Raw genomic sequence first — 25,079 nt, forward strand, 5'->3', positions numbered from 1 at the left:
ACCTACGGATGCGCAGACTCAGCCATTCTAATTTCCTCTCCTAACCCCAATGTACTTGACCTTAGACTGTTATGCCTTATCACAGGTCAGATCATATGCCTATTTTGTCATACGTTGCATATCTTTGTCTCCAAAACCAAAATTTACCTGACCTTTTAACCTTTGTTTAGGATCTTAGCCACACAGCTGCTATCTCAGAGTTGTGTCCTCCTTCTCTCTCTGCACCACATCAATGGCTCCTCAGAGGGCTGTGTGTGTGCTGGGAGAGGAAGTCATGGTGACAGCCCTGTAGTTCCTCTCTACCCGCCTGCCACTGTAAAGACCCACTGTTTGGCCTATTGTACATGATTGTACATGCAGCTGGACCAAAACAACAGCTCGCCTACCAGTGAAACAACACCACAAGGGCCTGTATGAATGACAAGGCTGTTTCAAGGCTTAGGCTTAGGCGGAGCATACTGTCTTATTTCACAGGAGTTTTGTTTGGTAGAATGAAAGGTTTTTGTTGAATTTTATGTTCGATATGATTGTAATAAGGCTAAGCTAAGAATTGGTTCATCTTTTGTAAAAACATCACAGCACAGTCTCAAAATATATGGCAAATAGAAATCAACTGGATGGTGTTCAGAGATAGATGGGAGGGGTTGAGTGGAGCTGGGACTAAAAACAAACAAAAAGAGAACTATTGTAAAATATACTGTGTCCGTGAAATGTATAATCTGGAAGTAGAAGCCTAAGAGTTGTTGTCCATTAGTTTACTCCAATTGGGGTAGGGTTGGTAGGGTTGGTAGGGTTAGGGGAACACAGTAAAGGATTTTTGTTGTTGTTATATATATTTACAAAAAAATATATTTACAAAAAATATATGGGGGATTGGAAATGATGCAGACAATTACATTGATGGAAGCCACAATCTATCTGCAATATTAAAGCTGGTCTACCCACTAAATAAAAACAAATTAGTTCTTAGAAAGGTCACACGGGTCATTGTTGCAATAATTATGTTTGACTCTAAACCTCAATAGGGTGAACAGGTCAACTTCCCTCTAAATACTATCCAAAAGGAGAATATAGAGTACCTATAATTTCTCATTGACTGTTACATTGAGGAAGTGTGTTTTGTCTTCCTCTTCTTGGCACCTCTCACCAAATATGTCTTCCATTGTTTCACTGTCAGTAGCATTTCTCTATTCTACTCAGCCCTAACTAACTACATGTTTTACTGTATTGAGCACAGTAGGGCCGTGGATAAATTGAGCTTGTTTTTTTGTTTTTGTTAGCCTAATTCTCTGTTGTGTCCATAGTGTTAGCAGCATGCTAGGCTAGGTTAGGCTATAGCCCTGATACAGTCCAAAGTCTATTGACATATCAGGACTATGCTAGTCGAACGATACTACCCCCTACACTGAATGGCTAGGTGTCTCTCTCCTCCGAATACCTAGCCTTATCGCTTCTGCAGCTCAAGCTAGCCCCCTCCCACCTGAGGCGTGCATGGAAACTCCTAATCCTATTTGGGGAAAGGGCTATGTTCTGGCTAGCGACGCTAGGCTAGGCTAGGCTGCATGTGTATACTCTGAGAAAGCCTTCAGAGCAAAGTAACAGAATGGCCTCTCTGACCAATCCTCTTACCTCCGCGGCGCAAGGCAGCCATATTGAGAGCTCCTTGAAACCATTTAAGGCTCAGCAGGTTTCATTCACTGAACCTGGCAGGAGGAGATTCACTGTTCAACTCACTTTCAAGTTGTTTTACACAGCAGGGCCTGTATACACAAAACGTCTCCGTAGGAGTTCTGATCTAAGATCAGGTCCTCTCTAATGTCCATATAATCAAATTCATTCATTGATTTAAAAGGGAAAACTGATCCTAGATTAGAACGCCTACTCCGAGACACTCTGAGTATACTGGCCACAAACCGGGGAGTTTTGTCTTTAAAAGAAGGAGACTTTTAAAGTGTTGTTTTTACATGAAGCAGGTGACGGGGGGGGGGTTAAGTATGGAGGGGAGAAGATTGCTGGTCCATAGTGTAACTACTTAGGCCTATGTGATGGATAGGATAGGTAGAGTTAAGTGTGTTGCGTCTTGATATCATTGAACTTGAGACCCTTTTAAGATCCTTTGCATTGCATTGTAAGGCTACTGGGTCCAGACAGGACTCCATTGACAAAGACCACATGACACAGTGACTTGTTGGCCTGTAGTACGATGGAAAAGGCTCTTACTTTGTGTCGCTGTAAACACTCACTATTGTTTGTTGTGAATGTATGGTGCGTTTACCTGTTACTGTGGTATTTAAGCTGTTATGGTATTTTAACCTCATTAGATGAATGCTGTTTCTTTAATCCACTGTACTGCATCTACTGTAACCATTCTTCTCTTATTTTGCAGATCCTGATAGAGTTCTGTGCGGGTGGAGCGGTGGATGCCGTCATGCTGGGTGAGTCAGTCTTCCTACATCCTACTTCTAAAGAATGTGATAAGCAGAGGAGCGATAAATCACTGGTCACAATGGTAACGCACTGAACATTATTATGTGACTGAAACGTGATGGGTATAACGGTATAGTAACAGTTAACTGATATTGAACTACCAGTGATTAGCACCAACACGATGTAGACCACCCTCATACTGCATTGATAAGGTGTCAGTATTAACATTCTTCATTGATACAGCTGTTAGCCAGCTCAGTCCTGTTACTGAGGGTGTGTGTGTGACTGCGTGAGTGAAACCCAGTGTGTGAGGAGGAATGCTAAATATGTGTTTATGTGGCCCCGGTCCCTCAGAGCTAGAGAGGCCCCTGACGGAGCCCCAGATCCGGGTGGTGTGTAAGCAGACCCTCCAGGCCCTCCTCTACCTCCACGACAACAAGGTCATCCACAGAGACCTGAAGGCTGGGAACATCCTGCTATCCCTGAACGGAGATGTCAAATTGGGTAAGAGACTGGGGAAGAGGGGCTGGGAGTTACCTAACCCTGTGTGTTTCACAAACCTCTCCCTGGGGACCCGCAGCCGTTCCATGTATTAGCACACCTGATTCAACTTGTCAACTATCAAACCCTGGGATAGGTGTTTCAGGTGATGTAGTTCAGGGCTACACCAAAATTGTGAAATGTCCAGGGGTCCCCTAGGAGACGTTTGAAAACCACTGTCCTAACCAACTATATGAGCTTAACATGTACATTTAGTCCTTTAGTAGAAGACACTCTTCAGTCATAGTAAAAATCACTACCATACACTCTTAGAAAAAAGGTTATTCGGCTGTCGCTCCACCATTTTGCTGGTTGCTAAAATTCTAATAGTTCGACCTATTGTCAGTTTGTAACAAAACAAGCAGTCATTGTGTAGAGAATCATTGTACCCTCTAAACCGCTGTGAAATGTATTTTCAATCATCCAAAATATTGTACGGTGCCTTGCAAAAGTATCTGCCCCTGTTTTTGCATATTACTTTCTGCTGAATGTTATCAGATCTTCAACCAAAACCTAATATTGGATAAAGGGAACCTGAGTTTACAAATAACCAATCAAATGTATACTTATTTCTTTAATTAACAAAGTCCTGCAACAAACAATTCCCCTGCGTGAAAAAGGTAATCGCGCCCTTACACACAATAACTGGTTGTGCCACTTTTAGCTGCAATGACTGCAACCATATTTTCAGCGTTTGAAGCGGGTGTAAAAGACACAAAAACAAAACGTAAGAATGGGAATCATAGAAATAGCACACATAGAACAGATCTACCGCTTCTAAGACTTGCTTTCAATGAGAACGACAGATTTATAACTCACATTTCTATGTGAATTTGGTTGGTTCACCAAAAGGTTACATATTGCAGCTTTTAGTAGGGTCAGGGGGAGCTTCTGGATACACCATAGCAGTGCATTCTTGGATGTTAGAGAGTGCATCTGTTGGTGCGTTTAGTCAAAAATAAACGGAAGATATCACCGCTATGAAACACCAAATATGTTTAGCGCAGATGTGGAAGAAAAAAAAGAGGAATAAGGTGGTATTTGTTTGTGAGGTTTATCATAACATTTACAACACAATATACAGACAGAAATATTCCATCACGTAATATTGTAGCCGTCATCGACGAGTCAGTTATGTCACTCAGTTATGGCAATGCTAACTGCCTAAAAATTTGATTGCGTGTTAGGAAAGCCTGCATGTCATCATTGTTCTGTCATATTGGTACACAGTGAGGGCTGCTCCACACAGTAAGCTCCCGACTCATCATGCAGTAGGTTGTGTATTAGGATGAGTCATAACTTTGTGCTCGTAACAGGCTTGATGTGATAATGCAGTACAAAGTAGGGTTTGTATCAGTGCAGTGACAACAAAGGTGGCTGTGAAAGTGCCTGTTTGCATGTCAGTGACAGGCAGTGAGAGACTTTGTGTGAAAGGTTAATCACAAACACACACAAAAACACGTACATACACTCACACACACTCTGTTCTAAACAACACATGATGTCATCGTCCAGATGCACACGTTACATAAAAATATGTTTTGTGGCATGTTTTTCGTGTCCCATAACATGACTACTGTTATGCTTTTGAATAGGCCTGGATTTGGCTGAAGGCCTATATGTATTTCAGAAACAATTGTTTAACTTGTATAGATTAGCTTAGGCCAGGGGTCTTCCAACATTTTCTTGCCCAGGGACCACCTCGTTAGCAGAAAACAACATGTCACATGTCTTATCATCAGGTGAATGATACTGGCAAGGATAAGTATTTAACATGTTTATATTAATATATTTGGTAGATAGTTTTTCATTATTTTGACCTCCCACGTCATAATCAAAGATACTGGTAACTAACCCAAGATACACCACCAGTGTTGTTCCCAATGGGAGCAAAGTAAGCTTAGTGGGCAGAACAAGCCATGTTTGGGCAGAGCCAAGCATAAGCTAGCGCAATCCTATTGGCACGTTCTAGCATGCATTTGCATATTTCTGTTAGGGAACGCCTAGTCTGTGAACTGAGGGTGTGCAATAGCTCAATTCGCCCTTGCCCTCCTAAACAATGCAATTTGTTTCTAATTGTTTCTAAAGGGTCAAGTCTACAAAACTTAGTTCACTCTGTTCATAACAGACATTGTAGTTTTTGGAAGAGAACTGTATTGTTTAATCAAGGAGTACATTTGTCGAATGTCGGCATCTTTCATCGAGCTTCAGCTCCTCCCACTTCCCGCCACTGGGCTTCCTCTCATCATTATATTTGGTAGTTTTAAGCGGATGCTTCAGATGTATACATCCGGTGAGACATCTGACTCCTTCTTCTAGCTGTGTTATAATTGGATAAACAACTCTCACATAATTGTTTGGTTTATTATTTTTTAAATGAACTAGGCAAGTCACTTCAGAACAAAATCTTATTTACAATGACGGCCAAACCCGGACGAAGCTGGGCCGATTGTACGCCGCCCTATGGATTGGGATGTGATGCAGCCTGGATTCGAACCAGGGACTGTTGTGACGCCTCTTGCACTGAGATGCCGCTGCGCCACTCAGGAGCCCACATTTTTATTCATTGTTTTTTTTATATAATCAAATCGCACCTGAAAAAGGCACATGAGTGAAATCATAGGGGATAACACACAATAAAGTGTGGGACTCATTTCCATTGTGGTCCTGAACGTAGCCTATTAGCTAGAATGGAAACAGCAAACACATTTTTGCCAAGAGCATCTTTTTATCTGCTTAAACAAAGGTTAGACGTGTGTAGGCAAAAATGTATGTTCAAGTCAAGAAAGCTTACCAGCAGCACTTGCCACACTAGTAGCCTATTCGCGGATGCATTTTCAAAGCCTATGTCAGATACAGTGAGTGTAATTTGCTCGATGTTAGGAGTTGAGAAATAAAGTTGACATCGTTAGAAATAAGATAATATCCTGTTTTCTACTGTAGGTACTCTGCTGTTCAAAAGTTCGGGGTCACTTAGAAATGCCCTTGTTCTTGAAAGAATACTCAACTAGTCTAAAGAAGGCCAGTTGTATTGCTTCTTTAATCAGGACAACAGTTTTCAGCAGTGTTAATATAATTGCAAAAGGGTTTTCTAATGATCAATTAGCCTTTTAAAATGATGAACTTGGATTAGCTAACACAAAATGCCATTGGAACTCAGGAGTGATGGTTGCTGATAATGGGCCTCTGTACGCCTATGTAGATATTCCATCAAAAATCAGCCGTTTCCAACTACAATAGTTATTTACAACATGAACAATGTCCACACTGTATTTCTGATCAATTTTGTTATTTTAATGATTTTCTTTCAAAAACAAGGACGTTTTCTAAGTGACCTCAAACCTTAAACGGTAGTGTATGTCATTTAAAAAATATTCTGTTGATGCTAGCGATATTAATAAACATTTAGATTATTAAATAAATGAAAATCACTTCAATATATACTGTATATATGTTTGCAGACCCCCTGCAGTACCTCTAGGGGGCCGCGGACCCCAGGGTGAATACCCCTGGCTTAGGTTAATTCTTATGAACAACAACAACACGTTGTACCCTAGTTGCTAACAGCAGCACTGTTTCCCATTGGTGTTTCAGCTGACTTTGGTGTGTCGGCCAAAAATACCAAAACACTACAGAGGAGAGACTCTTTCATCGGGACGCCATACTGGTGAGTCAAACATGAAAACCTGTCATGCCGTTGTAATTCATCAAATTACTATTTCTCCCCATTATTCTGAATTGACCAGTCGACTTGATATACTTTTTAATGTATTCCCCCCCCCAAAATAATATTTACTTACATTTCAATTTATTGAAACCTTAATGTATAGCCTACAAAATCCCAATATTACTGTACAGAAAATGCTACAATTCCACATTTCCACACAATTTGTTTCATAGTCATTTGCGTTTCACCTAATATATTTTGTCCCTTTGTCATTGGTCATTCATATTTCACTGCAACATTTCCTTTCCTCTGATTGGTTCTTTTTTTATCCGTTCTTCTCAGGATGGCCCCGGAGGTGGTTATGTGTGAGACATTTAAGGACCGCCCGTACGACTACAAGGCTGACATCTGGTCCCTGGGGGTGACTCTGATCGAGATGGCCCAGATTGAGCCTCCCAACCACGAGATGAACCCTATGAGAGTCCTGCTGAAAATAGCCAAGGCCGATCCTCCTACCCTGATGCAGCCGTCGCGCTGGTAAGTCTGGCGTGTCAGTCAGTGATGTGGCAGCCTGGCAGACAAGTTATTTCTGTCTAGGTTTGGCTTCAGGAACCCTCAATTAAATGGGAAGGAAGAAATGCCCCTTTAATACGCTGTCACTCTGCACAATGTTCCTCTCTTGCACTTTCTTGCCTAGAGAGATTGTATCACTAATTCACTCCTCTCTGCACTTGCCATATCTGTTGAGATGGTTCTACCTACTCTAATTTACCTCAATGCCTTTGGGAGGAATACATGACACTGTTTAATTGTAGCCTATTTTCAATGTTGTAGTTATTACAAGTGATCTCCATTCACTCTCTTTAGGTCTCCAGAGTTCAGTGATTTCCTAAGAAAGTGTCTCGATAAGAATGTGGACAACAGATGGAATGTGGCACAACTTCTACAGGTAATGGTGACACACCTGTTCCCCCCTTTTGCCCTCACTTTCCCCTTTGTTCCCTCACCCTACCTCCTCTTCTCCTCAGCCCCCTCCTCTCCTCCTCAGCCCACCTCCTCCTGTTTTTTCCCTCACCCGCCCCCTAGCACAGCACTCCGCCCCACGGCCACCTGTCAAATGAAATACATGGCCATATTGGCCCTGATCATGATCATGAGCTGTGCATCTAATGTACATCTGTGTCAGCCAGGTACCTGGTGTGCTAGCTAGCGCGCTAACGACACTTACTTATCCCCTCTGCGGCCTCCATCTGCACAACAGGCTTTTCTTTCCGAAAGGGTTTAAAGAGCAACCGCCAAGTATTATGACTGCAGTTACCTTACAGTTTGGGAAGACGGTGTGCTTTGTGTATTAATCAGATTGTTTTGAGTTGTTATGAAGATTGTACTTCACATTTTTGACTAAATGTACACTGAGTGGACAAAACATTAGGAACACCTTCCTAATGTTGAGTTGCACCCCATTTTGCCCAGAACGGCTCAACTCATCGAGGTATGGACTACAAGGTTTAGAAAGTGTTCCAGAGGGATGCTGGTCCATGTTGACTCCAATGCTTCCCACAGTTGTCCAATTGTCTGGATGTCCTTTGAGTGGTGGACCATTCGTGATACATGCAGGAAACTGTTGAGTGTGAAAAACCCAGCAGCGTTGCAGTTCTTGACACACTCAAACTGGTGCGCCTGGCCCCTTACTATCATACCCCATTCAAAGGCACTTAAATATGTTGTCTTGCCCATTCACCCTCTGAATGGCAGACATACACAATCCATGTCTGAATTGTCTCATGGCTTCAAAATCCTTCTTTAATCTGTCTCCTCCCCTTCATCGACACTGATTGAAGTGGATTTAAAACTTCTTATGGCTGCAGTGGCAGTATTGAGTAGCTTGGATGAAAAGGTGCCCAGAGTAAACTGCCTGTTCCTCAGTCCCAGTTGCTAATATATGCATAGTATTATTAGTATTGGATAGAAAACACTCTGAAGTTTCTAAAATTGTTTGAATGATGTCTGTGAGTATAACAGAACTCATATGGCAGGCAAAAACCTGAGAAGAAATCCAAACAGGAAGTGGGAAGTCTGAGGTTGGTCGATTTTCAACTCAGCCCCTATTGAATACACAGTGGGATAATGGTTATGTTGCACTTCCTAAGGCTTCCACGAGATGTCAACCGTCTTTAGAAACTTGTTTGAGGATTCTACTATGAAGGGGGACTCAATGAGAGATCATTGAGTCAGAGGTCTGCCAGCAGTCACGTGCTGGTCACGCGCATTTCACATGAGAGGTAGCTCGCGCTCCTTTGCTTTTCTGAAGACCAAGGAATTCTCCGGTTGGAATGTTATTGAAGTTTTATGTTAAAAACATCCCAAAGATTGATTCCATAAATCGTTTGACATGGTTCTACGGACAGTAACAGAACATTTTGACATTTCGTCTGCAACTAGTGAACGCGCTTCGTGACTTTGGATTTGTTTACCAAACGCGCTAACAAAAGTAGCTATTTGGACATAAATTATGGACATTATCGAACAAATCAAACATTTTTGGTGGAACTGGGATTCCTGGGAGTGCATTCTGATGAAGATTTATAATGTTAATTCTGATTTCTGTTGACTCCAACATGGCAGATATATCTTATTTGTTTTCTGAGCGCCGTTCTCAGATTATTGCATGGTTTGCTTTTTCCCTAAAGCTTTTTTGAAATCTGACACAGCGGTTGCATTAAGGTGAAGTCTATCTGTATTTCCATGTATAACACTTGTATTTTCATCAACATTTATGATGAGTATTTCTGTAAATTGCTGTGGCTCTCTGCAATGTCACCGGATGTTTTTGGAACTACTGAACATAACGCGCCATTGTATACTCAGATTTTTGTATATAAATATGCACTTTATCGAACAAAACATGCATGTATTGTGTAACATGAGGTCTTATGAGTGTCATCTGATGAAGATCATCAAAGGTTAGTGATTAATTTTATCTCTATTTGTGCTTTTTGTGACTCCTCTCTTTGGCTGGAAAAATGGCAGAATTTTTCTGTGACTTGGCGGTGACCTAACATAATCGTTTGTGGTGCTTTTTCTGTAAAGCCTATTTAAAATCGGAAACTTTGGTGGGATTAACAACAAGATTACCTTTTTAAAATGGTATAAGATACATGTATGTTTGAGGAATTTTAATTATGAAATTTCTGTTGTTTGAATTTGCCACCCTGCACTTTCACTGGCTGTTGTCATATCGATCCTGTTAACGGGATTGCAGCAATAAGGGATCATAGCTTTCACCTGGATTCACCTGGTTAGTCTGTCATGTTTTGTACACTGTATTTTCCTTTAAATTGTGTATCTTGATTTGTGTGATGTGTCTCAATTGTACCTCTTTGACTGAAATATTGAAATCGAACAAATATTTGTTGTCTTTTCAGATGCAGTGTAAGTAGTACACTTCAAGAGGAAAAGTGAGATGAGAAAAAGATCAAGAGGAAAAGATCTAAAAGTGTCCTCAATATTATGCATCTTTTTTTTTATCGTTGTAGCATCCATTTTTGAGTACTGTGACCGACAGCAGACCGTTGAGGGAGCTGATCGCTGAAGCAAAGGCTGAGGTTTACGAGGAGATTGAGGAACACAAGGAGGAAGAGGAGGAGGAGGATGGAGAGACACAGCGGGTATGTTACACCACAGACAGCTCAGTTTGAAAAATAACCACATGAAAGAGCGTGAAACATTATAGATGGACAGTGTGTATTCTTCTGTGGTCTTTATCGTTTATTATAAAGAACAGACTGCAGTCTGCACTGACTTGACAAAAATAAGGAAAATGATTGACTATTGGTGAGAAGGATTTATTTAGAATCATTCCCACATTTCTATTATTTGAAAGCTAATCCAGACATTATCTGTTGATTTATTTTAACCTACATTTTGATTTTCATCATGTTTTCTTCAGGGTCACAAACGTGCACCGTCCGATGCCAGTGTTGCCAGCTCGGAGGACGAGAAACTCCCTCAGTCTCCCTCAGCCTCCATCCTGGAGTCTTTACCGGAGAAGGCTGAACCGGTTATCCCGACACCACAGATTATTGAAAAGGTCCGTGAACCAAGCGGCGTCAAACCAGAGGAGAACCTGGTTGTGGACACTGGCTTCGTCGAGGAGCCTGCTGTCACTGCAGAAGTGGAGAAAATGGATGAGACCCTTGGTGCTCCAATAAATGGAGAGACAACAGAAGCCAGTGAGAAACCAGTAGAGGTGACGGAAGAGGAGGAGAAGGTTCAAGAAATAACAGAGGTTTCCCCAACAGAACCCAGTGAGATAACTTCTTCAGAACCAGCAGAGAAACCAGCAGAGCCCCAACCAGAAGGAACCGTTTCCAATGCTGCGGTCACCATAGCCGACAAGGAGATGGAACAACTGGCCATATCCAATCAACATGAAAAGGAAGTGGACCCAGCTGAGCTCCAGACGAATGAGATCACTGCAGAAGGGTCAGAGGCCAAGGAAGAGCCAACAGGAGACAAGATGGAAGTTGAGGAGGAACCAGCCAACGAGGAGCTTAGCAGGGAAGCAAAGGTTACCGTGACAACCCCAGAGGAGACTAAGGTGGACGACAAACTCACACCTGCATCTCCAGCGGTCTGGAAAGAGGAGGAAGCAGAGAAAGAGAGAGTGGAGTATAAGCCAACTGCGGAGACAGGGACTCCAGTGAAGTCTAAGGATGAGAAGGAGAGGGATTCGGACTCTAGGAGTAGTTCTGCTGCAGATAACGGCAGCATAGACATGAACCTGTCCATCTCCAGCTTCCTGACCAAAACCAAGGAGCCAGGACCCCTCTCCATACAGGTACGGCATCACAATAGACTCTCTTTAGAGAATGTCTTTGATCAAATCCATTGGTAATAGCTAAGTAGTCCAGTAATAACCCTTATGAATACACCATTATAAATGCTTCATACACTATTATCGGTGTTATAAATGCTTATAAATTGTAATGTTTACAATGTCCGCTTTATCCCATGAAGTAGTCCAACTACAGTGTATTGATGGTATATTTATTGCCACCATTTTGTTTTTCAGGACACCAAGCGCCAGAAGAAGACACTGAAGAAGACCCGTAGGTTCGTGGTGGATGGAGTCGAGGTTAGCGTGACGACGTCGAAGATCATCACCGACAATGACACCAAGAACGAGGAGATGAGGTTCCTCAGGTAAAGATTCATTTACATGAATTAGCATTTTGAGCATTATGCATTGAAATATATGCCAATACTATGCAAAGATATAATCCATCTCTCCTGCAGTATAAGCTCAAGCTTAGGCTCTAACTGAACTGAATGAACTAGTGAATGTAGCTATTTTAGTATATTGACTATGCAAAACATTAGGGACACCTTCCTAATATTGCGTTGCACCCCCTTTTGACCTCAACTCATTTGCATATCAAAGTGCTACTGAGCTGCGTGCATCAAGATGTCTTGTTATATAACGTTTTCATTGGTCTCTCAAGAGACCCTTCCTCCTCCATTGCTTTGGGTTGTTTAATCTCCTTTTGGAGAAAAAGATGTTCCTCATGTTTTTTTCCTTCCTCCCCCTCCTCCCAGGCGTCAGGAGCTGAGGGAGCTGCGTCTCCTGCAGAAAGAGGAACAGAGGGCCCAGCAGCAGCTCAGCAATAAACTGCAGCAGCAGAAAGAGCAGATAAGCCGCCGTTTCGAACAGGAGACGACCGTGAGCCACTATCCTTTTTTTGGGTCAAAGCCTCAATGGGAGGTTCTTTGAGACCTATCGAATGGTACCGTGTAGTACTGCAATTGCATGTAGTGCTGTAGTACTATAATTGCCTATTCGTGACCCTGGCCCCAGTCATACTGTGTCCAACCTAGCACAGTGACAGAATATTGCCTACTGGTGTGGTCACAACCAATCCTGAAGGAGCATGCTAAACCACACATGGCTGTGAAACAGTAAGCTGAATTAGCCCAGTAAGACCAGTTAGTCCCTGCCCAGTATTACAGAGGTATGTCCCGTCCACACCACACCACAGCTTCCATGTGCCTTTTGCTCCTGTTACGTCATTACTTATTTCTGGACGAGGTAAATCCTTCTGTATGTCAGTCAAACTGCCACTCACAGTTTAGACGGAGACTGAATCCACTAGCCAGCTAGTAAATCCAAGGAAAACAGGATGCCATTGAAATGACATTGCTTTCTGTAATATGCCAGTCATTCATTGATGACCAGTGTTTGAAAACGAGTTATATTTCTAGCGAAAGTGACGAGCCGACACTGAATCAAAATGACGTCCTCATTCTGCAGAGTAAGAAGCGCCACTACGACCAGGAAGTGGAGAACCTGGAGAGACAGCAGAAGCAGACCATCGAGAGGCTGGAGCAGGAGCACACCAACCGGCTGAGGGACGAGGCCAAGCGCATCAAGGCCGAGCAGGACAAGGAGCTGTCCAAGTTCCAGAACATGCTCAAGAACCGCAAGAAAGAGGTAAGGAAGTAGAGGGCAGTGTGTGTTAGTGTTGCATGGTATACCCAAACTTCTGTACCTTTTCTATGCTCGAACATGAAAAACGGTTCAGTACTTTCGGTTCTTCTGTCAAATGTGTCTCACGTCGTTTACTGATTGAGAGAGGATCAAGTCTGTCTATCAGCACAGCCCGGTCCACTTATAGCGCGAGAGCACCGTGTCTGCTTCACTTACCCATTGCTAGCTGTAGCCTGTCCTGATGAACCACTGCTCACACTGGGAGTCTGGGCTGCCTTATGTTAGCTCTCCTCTCATACTGGCTCTAGTCTGTCCTGAAGAACCTCTGCTCACACTGGGAGTCTGGGCTGCCTCATGTTAGCTCTCCTCTCATACTGGCTCTAGTCTGTCCTGAAGAACCTCTGCTCACACTGGGAGTCTGGGCTGCCTCATGTTAGCTCTCCTCTCATACTGGCTCTAGTCTGTCCTGAAGAACCACTGCTCACAATGGGAGTCTGGGCTGCCTCATGTTAGCTCTCCTCTCATACTGGCTCTAGTCTGTCCTGAAGAACCTCTGCTCACACTGGGAGTCTGGGCTGCCTCATGTTAGCTCTCCTCTCATACTGGCTCTAGTCTGTCCTGAAGAACCTCTGCTCACACTGGGAGTCTGGGCTGCCTCATGTTAGCTCTCCTCTCATACTGGCTCTAGTCTGTCCTGAAGAACCTCTGCTCACACTGGGAGTCTGGGCTGCCTCATGTTAGCTCTCCTCTCATACTGGCTCTAGTCTGTCCTGAAGAACCTCTGCTCACACTGGGAGTCTGGGCTGCCTCATGTTAGCTCCCCACTCATACTGGCTCTAGTCTGTCCTGAAGAACCTCTGCTCACACTGGGAGTCTGGGCTGCCTCATGTTAGCTCCCCACTCATACTGCACAGAAGTTAACACACTTGAATAATGCAACACAGCATCTAGAAATTGTCTGCAAAACAATGTTCATTACAGGCTAGAACACTTTACAATGTAATAAGATAACTTTTTAGCTTCCTGCTTTATAGGCTAACTTTCCTTGCTACAGCTGAAGTTAACATCAATTCACTACCCTAGTACTTTGTTTGTGATAATAATGCAAACCATAATGCAAAATATGCTGATTGTCACCAAAAACCATAGTCATTGCCAAAAACGTTATTCGTTCACTTGGTCTCCCTCGCCTCAGGTCTCTCCTGTCTCTGTCACTGGGTTTGAATGACATCATTAAGTGTTAAAGACACAGCGCACACTTTTATAAGAGAAGGTGTTGCTTCTTCTATGCAAATGTTGTTGATCAGTGCAATAAAACAAGGCCACAAATGGAAGGGCAATGGATTGTTTTTCATCTGTTACCACATTAAATCAGCCAAAAGAAGCATGCGCACACCCCCAGGTCCTGATTTAATACAGGTGCCTACAGGGGCTGAATCCTCAGAGCCCAAGAACATAAGGGGCCCAAATGGCAGAGCCATTTAAAAAAAAAAAAATATATATATATATATATATACAATTTTAAATATATATGAATATGCATTCATCTGTATTGTGAATAGGCCTAGGCTACATCTTGATTTACCCAGTTTATCAATAAAGATTTACCATTCAAATAAATGACTCCCATTATGTTATGTATTTAGAGTAGTAAAAACTAAGTCACATTGTATAATTGATTCATTAACACATGCATGGCTGTCTGGATTAAGTGCCGTTCTGTACGTTTGGCCAACGCGCCTTTTTTTTAGCCGTGGTATCGTTATCAAAGTCACATTTTTGGTATCATGACAACACTAGTGTGCGTGGTATGTGAATGTTGTAACTGATGCTGTAAAGGTCTGGCTGTGGGTGTGCTTGCGGTGTACAGTATATTTGTGGAAAAGAAACATGTTGATCCGTCTTAGATTAGGCTAAGCAGCGATTGGACTCTCATTGGCTGTCTGGGATTTGCAGGATTGTTGTCACTACAATGTCTTGCTGTTACATTTGACATTTTAGTCATTTAGCAGACTCTTATCGAGAGCAACTTACAGTCAGTCACCTTAAGATAGCTTGGTGAGAATATCACCGTTGTCACCACATATCACCGTTGTCGCAAGTACATTTTTCCTCAGTAAAGGTGCTATCAGCAAATTCAGTGCTGTTGGAAAAAGACTACAAGGAATAGTTGTCTTTTCAACAACAACAACACTTATTGAAAGACAAAAATGTACTAAGCTGCTCTTGCAGGGATTAGTTGTTTTCCCAGGCTATCGATGAGCTCCGTTGAACTGGATCACTAAAAGTGGTTTAATATGCATGATGTACTGTTGAATTGGATCACTAAAAGTGGTTTAATATGCATGATGTACTGTTGAATTGGATCACTAAAAGTGGTTTTAATATGCATGATGTACTGTTGAACTGGATCACTAAAAGTGGTTTTAATATGCATGATGTACTGTTGAACTGGATCACTAAAAGTGGTTTTAATATGCATGATGTACTGTTGAACTGGATCACTAAAAGTGGTTTAATATGCATGATGTACTGTTGAATTGGATCACTAAAAGTGGTTTTAATATGCATGATGTACTGTTGAATTGGATCACTAAAAGTGGTTTTAATATGCATGATGTACTGTTGAACTGGATCACTAAAAGTGGTTTTAATATGCATGATGTACTGTTGAACTGGATCACTAAAAGTGGTTTTAATATGCATGATGTACTGTTGAACTGGATCACTAAAAGTGGTTTTAATATGCATGATGTACTGTTGAACTGGATCACTAAAAGTGGTTTTAATATGCACGATGTACTGTTGAATTGGATCACTAAAAGTGGTTTTAATATGCATGATGTACTGTTGAACTGGATCACTAAAAGTGGTTTAATATGCATGATGTACTGTTGAATTGGATCACTAAAAGTGGTTTTAATATGCATGATGTACTGTTGAATTGGATCACTAAAAGTGGTTTTAATATGCATGATGTACTGTTGAACTGGATCACTAAAAGTGGTTTTAATATGCATGATGTACTGTTGAACTGGATCACTAAAAGTGGTTTTAATATGCATGATGTACTGTTGAATTGGATCACTAAAAGTGGTTTTAATATGCATGATGTACTGTTGAACTGGATCACTAAAAGTGGTTTTAATATGCATGATGTACTGTTGAACTGGATCACTAAAAGTCGTTTTAATATGCACGATGTACTGTTGAATTGGATCACTAAAAGTGGTTTTAATATGCATGATGTACTGTTGAACTGGATCACTAAAAGTGGTTTTAATATGCATGATGTACTGTTGAACTGGATCATTAGAAGTGGTTTTAATATGCACGATGCACTGTTGAACTGGATCACTAAAAGTGGTTTTAATATGCACGAAGCACTGTTGAACTGGATCACTAAAAGTGGTTTTAATATGCACGATGCACTGTTGAACTGGATCACTAAAAGTGGTTTTAATATGCATGATGTACTGTTGAACTGGATCACTAAAAGTGGTTTTAATATGCATGATGTACTGTTGAACTGGATCACTAAAAGTCGTTTTAATATGCATGATGTACTGTTGAATTGGATCACTAAAAGTGGTTTTAATATGCATGATGTACTGTTGAACTGGATCACTAAAAGTGATTTTAATATGCATGATGTACTGTTGAACTGGATCATTAGAAGTGGTTTTAATATGCACGATGCACTGTTGAACTGGATCACTAAAAGTGGTTTTAATATGCACGAAGCACTGTTGAACTGGATCACTAAAAGTGGTTTTAATATGCATGATGCACTGTTGAACTGGATCACTAAAAGTGGTTTTAATATGCATGATGTACTGTTGAACTGGATCATTAGAAGTGGTTTTAATATGCACGATGCACTGTTGAACTGGATCACTAAAAGTGGTTTTAATATGCACGAAGCACTGTTGAACTGGATCACTAAAAGTGGTTTTAATATGCACGATGCACTGTTGAACTGGATCACTAAAAGTGGTTTTAATATGCATGATGTACTGTTGAACTGGATCACTAAAAGTGGTTTTAATATGCATGATGTACTGTTGAACTGGATCACTAAAAGTCGTTTTAATATGCATGATGTACTGTTGAATTGGATCACTAAAAGTGGTTTTAATATGCATGATGTACTGTTGAACTGGATCACTAAAAGTGATTTTAATATGCATGATGTACTGTTGAACTGGATCATTAGAAGTGGTTTTAATATGCACGAAGCACTGTTGAACTGGATCACTAAAAGTGGTTTTAATATGCACGATGCACTGTTGAACTGGATCACTAAAAGTGGTTTTAATATGCATGATGTACTGTTGAACTGGATCACTAAAAGTGGTTTTAATATGCATGATGTACTGTTGAACTGGATCACTAAAAGTGGTTTTAATATGCATGATGTACTGTTGAACTGGATCACTAAAAGTGGTTTTAATATGCATGATGTACTGTTGAACTGGATCACTAAAAGTGGTTTTAATATGCATGTATTGGGGACATCATGCCAAGAAATTCTAAGAACTTGTCTTATTTTCAATATCTTACATTTCACAGGATAGTTAAGTCCAGCTGACAAAGATGATATATTCTCAATCTTGTTTGGAAGGGTTTTCCTTGTTTAGCATTGACAGTCATGTGAATGTTTTAGATGTTTATCCATGTGCACCCCAGTTCGTCCTCAGTATTAATCCCATAGTGTGCCATCGTAAGAGGATAGCCCAATCAACACAACAATCCAATGCCTATTTATAGAAGCTAGCGTTTTACTGACACACCTGTGGTTGCAGTAGATCTCTCTCATAGGGTCTATATAACCTGTGTCTAAATCAGTCTGAAACCGTCACTTCTCGTCACCTGATCCCAGATCTGTAGCCTATGTGCCGAATCCAAATGATTCTGACTAGGCTATAGTCCGAGATGTTGACTTATGCAGTGCATACATACAAATCTGGCATCAGGCTACTTCTCATAGACTTTGGCTAATGAGTTGAAACACAAATCCATATCAAATCCTTGTCGTTGTGTCTGTGTTTCTGCTGTCACTGGTGTGTTTGTTTGTTTGGGATGCCTCATGCCATAGTTCAAACAGGAAATGCGACTCACGCCCAGGCACAAGTGAAACGCTATCGAGAAACGGGAGGAAAAAAAGGATATAATCACAACTCCACGTGAAGAGGTAGTTTGCTGTGGAAATCTTCTGGTGTGGCTTTCCGACATTGACTGTCCCTTCAATGTCAGTCTACCATTCTCCCATTGACTGCTTTCAAGATCACTGCTATTTAGCCCCTTTGGGAATTTTTGGGCTACTTTTTTTTTTTTCAAAACTTGTCTTTTGTGTGGTTTGTTTTTGGTCAAAAATAGAGTTTGTGTATGTATTATTCTACAGTAGATCATTTAATTCAAAACATTCATCAAGTAGGCTTACAGTATCTTCCAGCACAAGTTACAGTATAGTCCAACACTATTGATGTGTTTTGTAACAATCCACCCAACTGTGAATCACAGTGGAACACATTGCCTGTATGTTACGGGGGTGTAACAGTGTGTCGGTTTAATGGTTAACAGCAATGTTTATGGATGAGTGGCTGATGGTTAGTAGAGTATAGTCTGTTCTGGTCTACAATGTGCTGTATGGAGCCTGAGTGCCAGTCTGCTTGTGCACCATTGCCAACTCCTTTTCCCTTACGGTCATGCATGATAACGAGTGTTGGCAGCAATGCAACAAACAGACTGGCATTCAGGCTACATTATGATTTAGTAGAGTACAGGTCTAATCTGTTGTGATCGACAGGGAGTGGCCCAGGGTATGATTCTATCTTTTCAGTTGTCCTCCTGCACTCTCTTCAACACCCCCATGCAGGATGTAAGTTGTAAGGACCCCCCCCTGGTTTGAAATGTGTCCTATCCTTGCTCTCTCACATGGCAGTAGATTCACTCACTGACTTTGAGACTGCGGTGTTTATATCAGTGTGTGTGGAATGCTTTGTGGGCATTCTCCTTTCCTTAAAACCTGGACTGATCAACACGTGGAGGGCTGGTTTAAAAGGAATGCAGCAGTGTTCTATTGTGGGATTTGGCCGACACATTTCTATAGAGGAAATGGCATCAACCCGAAACTTAGCATTTCAATCAACCTGGAACTTAGCATTTCAATCAACCTGGAACTTAGCATTTCAATCAACCTGGAACTTAGCAATGAAAAAACAACATTCCCTGTGCATTTCCCATAAAACGAATCAAGTCCGCCAGTCGACGTCCGGTGCTCTACGTTTTCGATGACCCAGTCTAGATCCTGTCGCCACATTGTTGCCAGCCTCCACAGTGTGGTCCATTTAACTCAAGCCATACTTATCCCCATAGTCCAGATAACATCAACAAGCTAGACCTGTCTGCCAGCCTCAATACTCTCCGGTGACTCTCTCTCTCGTGCTGTTGGAGTCGACTGGGGGAACGAGAGCAGTTGAGGTGAGGTGAAGACAGCCATTCCAAATTGACAGACAGACACGTGTTGTTTGGCATCTTCAGCCTGTGGTTTTTGTTTGCCGTGCTTTTACGGTTGGTTTGAATCGCTCTTCTGTTCATCTCTTAAACTGTACCGACACAGTTCTCTCCTGGTGTTTCTTCATTTACTCAAGCGACATTATAGGCCTGGTTTTAGGGCTGTATTGGCAATCTGAGTAAGTGTAACAACTCATCGACGAACTAAGATGTGACACAATGTTCTGTGACACCCGGTGTGTTTTGGTTCCGTGAATTTGGTCTCAGTTGGCCTGCTAATGGCCTTTTCATTTGACTAATATCACTCTCTTTCTCCTTCTGTCTGGATCACACAGTGTATAGCAGAGGTACTCACCTCTGACCCTAAGAGGTCTGGAGCCTGCTGGTTTTCTGTTCTACCTGATAATGAATTGCAAACACCTGGTGTCCCAGGTCTAACTAAGTCCTCAATTAGAGGGGAACAATGAATATATGCAGTGGAACTGGCTTAGAGGTCCAGAGTTGCATTTGAGGGGCATATAGATATACTTTACTTATCCAACTGTCTTTCCCTCTTCTTCCTCAGGAGCAGGAGTTCCTGCAGAAACAGCAGCAGGAGCTGGACTGTGCCCTGAAGAAGATCATCCAGCAACACAAACACGAGCTGGCCACCATCGAGAGAGACTGTCTCAACCACAAACAACAGCTCCTCAGAGGTGAAGATGCATCTCTCGGCGTGACACACAGACTATAGTTAGGTACTCAGTCATAGCACCTTTCAGAGGGGAGAAACCAGCCTTAACCACAAACAGAAGATGCATAGCTCTGTGTGAGATGCAAGTATCACAGATGCACATTGCAGTAGGATGGATACACAACCTTTATAAAGGTCATAGTCACTACATAGAAACAGTCTACCCTAGCCGCTATCACCAGCATACTTAAAGGAAATATAGTAAACCTTACTGTTTGTGTATGAGATGGAAACCGTAAACACACAATGACACTGAATATAACTTAAAACAGAAGCTCTACAGAGTTCAACCGACGGCCCCATCAGGCCTTGACTCTAATTGAGCAATAAGGGGGGTGTGGTATATGGCCAATATTATGCACAACGCAACACGGAGTGCCTGGATACAACCCTTAGCCATGGTATATTGGCCATATACCACAAACCCTGAGCTGCCTTATTGCTATTATAAACTTGTTTGCCAATGTAATTAGGACAGTAAAAATACATGTTTTGTCATACCAGTGGTATACTGTCTGATATACCACGGCTTTCAGCCAATCAGCATTCAGGGTCCGAACCACCCAGTTTATAATACCTATTAATGCTGAGAACCTAACATGAACTGAACTGGTTAGCAGCCTACTAACCCTGCCTGGTCAGATACACATCAGCTTATAGAAATAGCTCCACAGAAATGTTCACAAGCTATAGGCCTTGATGACTTGCTGATTTGAATGGTATGAACCATGTTAGAAAGGGGAAGAAAATAAACTTCTGAAGGAAGTGTCTCACAAACACATTTCAAGCTAACCAATTAGTCAAATCTAGTGACATGTTTTTTGGGTGCCAAGATTCGTCAACATCGAATATAAAGAAATACAGATGAACGATCTGATTTACAATGGTGGGGTTTTGTATCTAATAATAATATGCTGAACCTCCGTGTAATGCAGTGTTCCCTTGTACTGAGTTTGTGTGTTTTGGTCCTGGCAGCACGGGAAGCAGCAATGTGGGAGCTGGAAGAGCGTCACCTACAGGAGAAACACCAGTTGTTTAAACAACAGCTGAAAGACCAGTACTTCATGCAGAGACACCAGCTGCTCAAGAGACACGAGAAGGTACAGTAAGGCTTCCAAATAGACAGACAAACAACTGATTCAGGATCAGATCTCATAAGCCGAGTCCTGAACAGAACCACTAGGAGCAAAATACCCGAACAGGTTGGGGGATAGAGTGAGGCATAATACTGAATGACTGCAAGTTTTGACTCATGACATCTTAAATCAAATTGGAAATATGCCTGGGTATATCTGTTTCTGCATTCAACAATGATGCGTCATTGTTTTGCCAAATGCGGACTGAGTAACGCTGACAAGACAACTAAATGGCTAACACTTTGACAACTAGTCTAATTTCTCAAATATCTCATTTCTAAGGTAGCGAATGATGTGTTTCTGCCCCCCCGCCCTCTCTCTCTCTCTCTCTCTCTCTCTCTTTCCTTCCCTCTCTTTCCCTCTCTCCCTTTCTCTTTCTCTCTCTCCCTCAATCCCTCCCTCTCCCCCTCACTCCCTCCCTCTCTTCCTCTCTCTCTCTCTCTCGATCCCTCTCGCCCTCTTTCCCTCCCTCTTTCTTTCCCTCCCTCCCGCTCTCGCTTTCTCTCGCTCCAAACCTCCTGTCTGTCTGTCTGTCTCTGTCTGTCTGTAGGAGATGGAGCAGATGCAGCGCTACAACCAGCGTCTGATTGAGGAGATGAAGAACCGGCAGACACAGGAGAGGGCCCGCTTACCCAAGATCCAGCGCAGCGAGGCCAAGACGCGCATGGCCATGTTCAAGAAGAGCCTCCGAATCACTGGGGGCCCCATCACACCCGAGCAGGAGAGGGAGAAGGTCAAACAGGTGAGAGATAATGGTCAAAAAACACATCATTGAGAATGGAAACCTATGTATTTAGATGTTATTTTCAAAGTATAATCAAATCAAATTGTATTGGACACATACACATATTTAGCAGATGTTATTGATCACATACACATATTTAGCAGATGTTATTGCGGGTGCAATGAAATGCTTGTGTTCCTAGCTCCAACAGTGCAGTAGTATCTGACAGTTCACAACAATACACACACATCTAAAAGTAAAAGAATGAAATTAGGATGAGCAATGTTGGAGTGGCATTGAATAAATACAGTAGCATAGAATACACTGTATACATATGTGATGAGTGAAACAGTATGTAAACATTATTAAAGTGACTAGTGTTCCATTATTAAAGTGGCCAGTGATTCCATGTCTATGTATATTGGGCAGCAGCCTCTTTGATGCCGGGTTGAGTAACCAGGTGGTAGCCAGCAAGTGATGGCTATTTAACAGTCTGATGGCCTTGAGATAGAAGCTGTATCACCGTACCAGGCGGTGATACAGCCCGACAGGATGCTCTCGATTGTTTATCTGTAAAAGTTTGTGAGGGTCTTAGGGACCAAGACAATTTTTTTCAGTCTCCTGAGTTTGAAGAGGCTCTGTTGCGCCTTCTTCACCACACTGTCTGTGTGGGTGGACCATTTTAGATGTCAGTGATGTTTACGCCGAGGAACTTGAATCTTTCCACCTTCCCCACTGCGGTTCTGTCTGTGGATAGGGGTGTGTTTCCTCTGCTGTTTCCTGAAGTCAATGATCAGCTCCTTTGTTTTGTTGGTGTTGAGGGAGAGGTTATTTTCCCGGCACCACTCCACCAGGGTCCTCACCTCCACTCTGTAGGCTTCCTTGTCATTGTTGGTAATCAGGTGTACTACTGTTGTCATCTGCAAACTTGATGATTGAGTTGGAGGTGTGCGTGGCCACGCAGTCATGGGTGAAGGAGTACAGGAGGGGGCTGAGCACGCCCCTGTGTTTTTTCCTACCTTTATCACCTGGGGGCAGCCCGTGAGGAAGTCCAGGACCCAGTTGCACAGGGCAGGATTCAGACCCAGGGCCCCAGGCTTGAGGATGAGCTTGGAGGGTACTATGGTGTTGAAGGCTGAGCTATAGTCAATGAACAACATTCTTACATAGGCTTTCCTCTTGTCCAGATGGGATAGGGCAGTGTTCTGTTCTGATGGCGATTGTATCATCTGTGGATCTATTGGGGTGGTATGCAAATAGAAGTGGGTCTAGTGTGTAAGGTAGAGGTGATATGATCCTTAACTAGCCTCTCAAAGGACTTCATGATGACAGAAGTGAGTGCTATGGGGCGATAGTCATTTATTTCAGTTATCTTTTCTTTCTTGGGTACAGGGACAATGGTGGACATCTTGAAGCAAGTGGGGACAGCAGACTGGGATTGGGAGAGATTGAATATGTCCGTAAACACTCCAGCCAGCTGGTCTGCGCATGCTCTGAGGACGCGGCTAGGGATGCCGTCTGGGTCGGCAGCCTTGTGATGGTTAACACGCTTAAATGTTTTACTCACGTCGTACACGGAGAACGAGAGCCCACAGTCCATGGGAGCGGGCCACGTCAGTGGCACTGTATTTTCCTCAAAGCGGGCGAAGAGGGTGTTTAGCTTGTCCGGGAGCAAGACGTCGGTGTCCGTGATGTGGCTGGTTTTCCATTTGTAATCCGTGATTGTCTGTAAACCCTGCCACATACTTCAAATCAAATCAAATCAAATTTTATTTGTCACATACACATGGTTAGCAGATGTTAATGCGAGTGTAGCGAAATGCTTGTGCTTCTAGTTCCGACAATGCAGTAATAACGAGCAAGTAATCTAACTAACAATTCCAAAAAAAACTACTGTCTTATACACAGTGTAAGGGGATAAAGAATATGTACATAAGGATATATGAATGAGTGATGGTACCGAGCAGCATAGGCAAGATACAGTAGATGATATCGAGTACAGTATATACATATGAGATAAGTATGTAAACCAAGTGGCATAGTTAAAGTGGCTAGTGATACATGTATTACATAAGGATGCAGTCGATGATATAGAGTACAGTATCAACGTATGCATATGAGATGAACAATGTAGGGTAAGTAACATTATATAAGGTAGCATTGTTTAAAGTGGCTAGTGATATATTTACATCATTTCCCATCAATTCCCATGATTAAAGTGGCTGGAGTAGAGTCAGTGTCATTGACAGTGTGTTGGCAGTAGCCACTCAATGTTAGTGGTGGCTGTTTAACAGTCTGATGGCCTTGAGATAGAAGCTGTTTTTCAGTCTCTCGGTCCCAGCTTTGATGCACCTGTACTGACCTCGCCTTCTGGATGACAGCGGGGTGAACAGGCAGTGGCTCGGGTGGTTGATGTCCTTGATGATCTTTATGGCCTTCCTGTAGCATCGGGTGGTGTAGGTGTCCTGGAGGGCAGGTAGTTTGCCCCGGTGATGCGTTGTGCAGACCTCACTACCCTCTGGAGAGCCTTACGGTTGAGGGCGGTGCAGTTGCCATACCAGGCGGTGATACAGCCCGCCAGGATGCTCTCGATTGTGCATCTGTAGAAGTTTGTGAGTGCTTTTGGTGACAAGCCGAATTTCTTCAGCCTCCTGAGGTTGAAGAGGCGCTGCTGCGCCTTCCTCACGATGCTGTCTGTGTGAGTGGACCAATTCAGTTTGTCTGTGATGTTTATGGCGAGGAACTTAAAACTTGCTACCCTCTCCACTACTGTTCCATCGATGTGGATGGGGGTGTTCCCTCTGCTGTTTCCTGAAGTCCACAATCATCTCCTTAGTTTTGTTGACGTT

General features: G+C 42.5%; 1 protein-coding gene across 1 annotated transcript in view; it reads left to right on the forward strand.

Annotated features, from left to right (window-relative positions):
* Positions 1 to 25,079, forward strand: part of LOC112235239 (serine/threonine-protein kinase 10) — a 38,947-nt gene that overhangs the window by 6,375 nt on the left and 7,493 nt on the right. Inside the window, exons 3-15 of the mRNA XM_024403656.2 lie at positions 2,387 to 2,435; positions 2,782 to 2,931; positions 6,562 to 6,634; positions 6,977 to 7,171; positions 7,502 to 7,583; positions 10,171 to 10,302; positions 10,584 to 11,474; positions 11,709 to 11,839; positions 12,233 to 12,356; positions 12,945 to 13,124; positions 20,203 to 20,332; positions 21,346 to 21,470; positions 22,057 to 22,248. Coding sequence (XP_024259424.1) covers positions 2,387 to 2,435; positions 2,782 to 2,931; positions 6,562 to 6,634; positions 6,977 to 7,171; positions 7,502 to 7,583; positions 10,171 to 10,302; positions 10,584 to 11,474; positions 11,709 to 11,839; positions 12,233 to 12,356; positions 12,945 to 13,124; positions 20,203 to 20,332; positions 21,346 to 21,470; positions 22,057 to 22,248 — 2,454 coding nt within the window. The remainder of the gene's footprint in view (positions 1 to 2,386; positions 2,436 to 2,781; positions 2,932 to 6,561; positions 6,635 to 6,976; positions 7,172 to 7,501; positions 7,584 to 10,170; positions 10,303 to 10,583; positions 11,475 to 11,708; positions 11,840 to 12,232; positions 12,357 to 12,944; positions 13,125 to 20,202; positions 20,333 to 21,345; positions 21,471 to 22,056; positions 22,249 to 25,079) is intronic.

This window comes from Oncorhynchus tshawytscha, linkage group LG02 (assembly GCF_018296145.1).
Source record: "Oncorhynchus tshawytscha isolate Ot180627B linkage group LG02, Otsh_v2.0, whole genome shotgun sequence".
Lineage (NCBI taxonomy): Eukaryota > Metazoa > Chordata > Actinopteri > Salmoniformes > Salmonidae > Oncorhynchus > Oncorhynchus tshawytscha.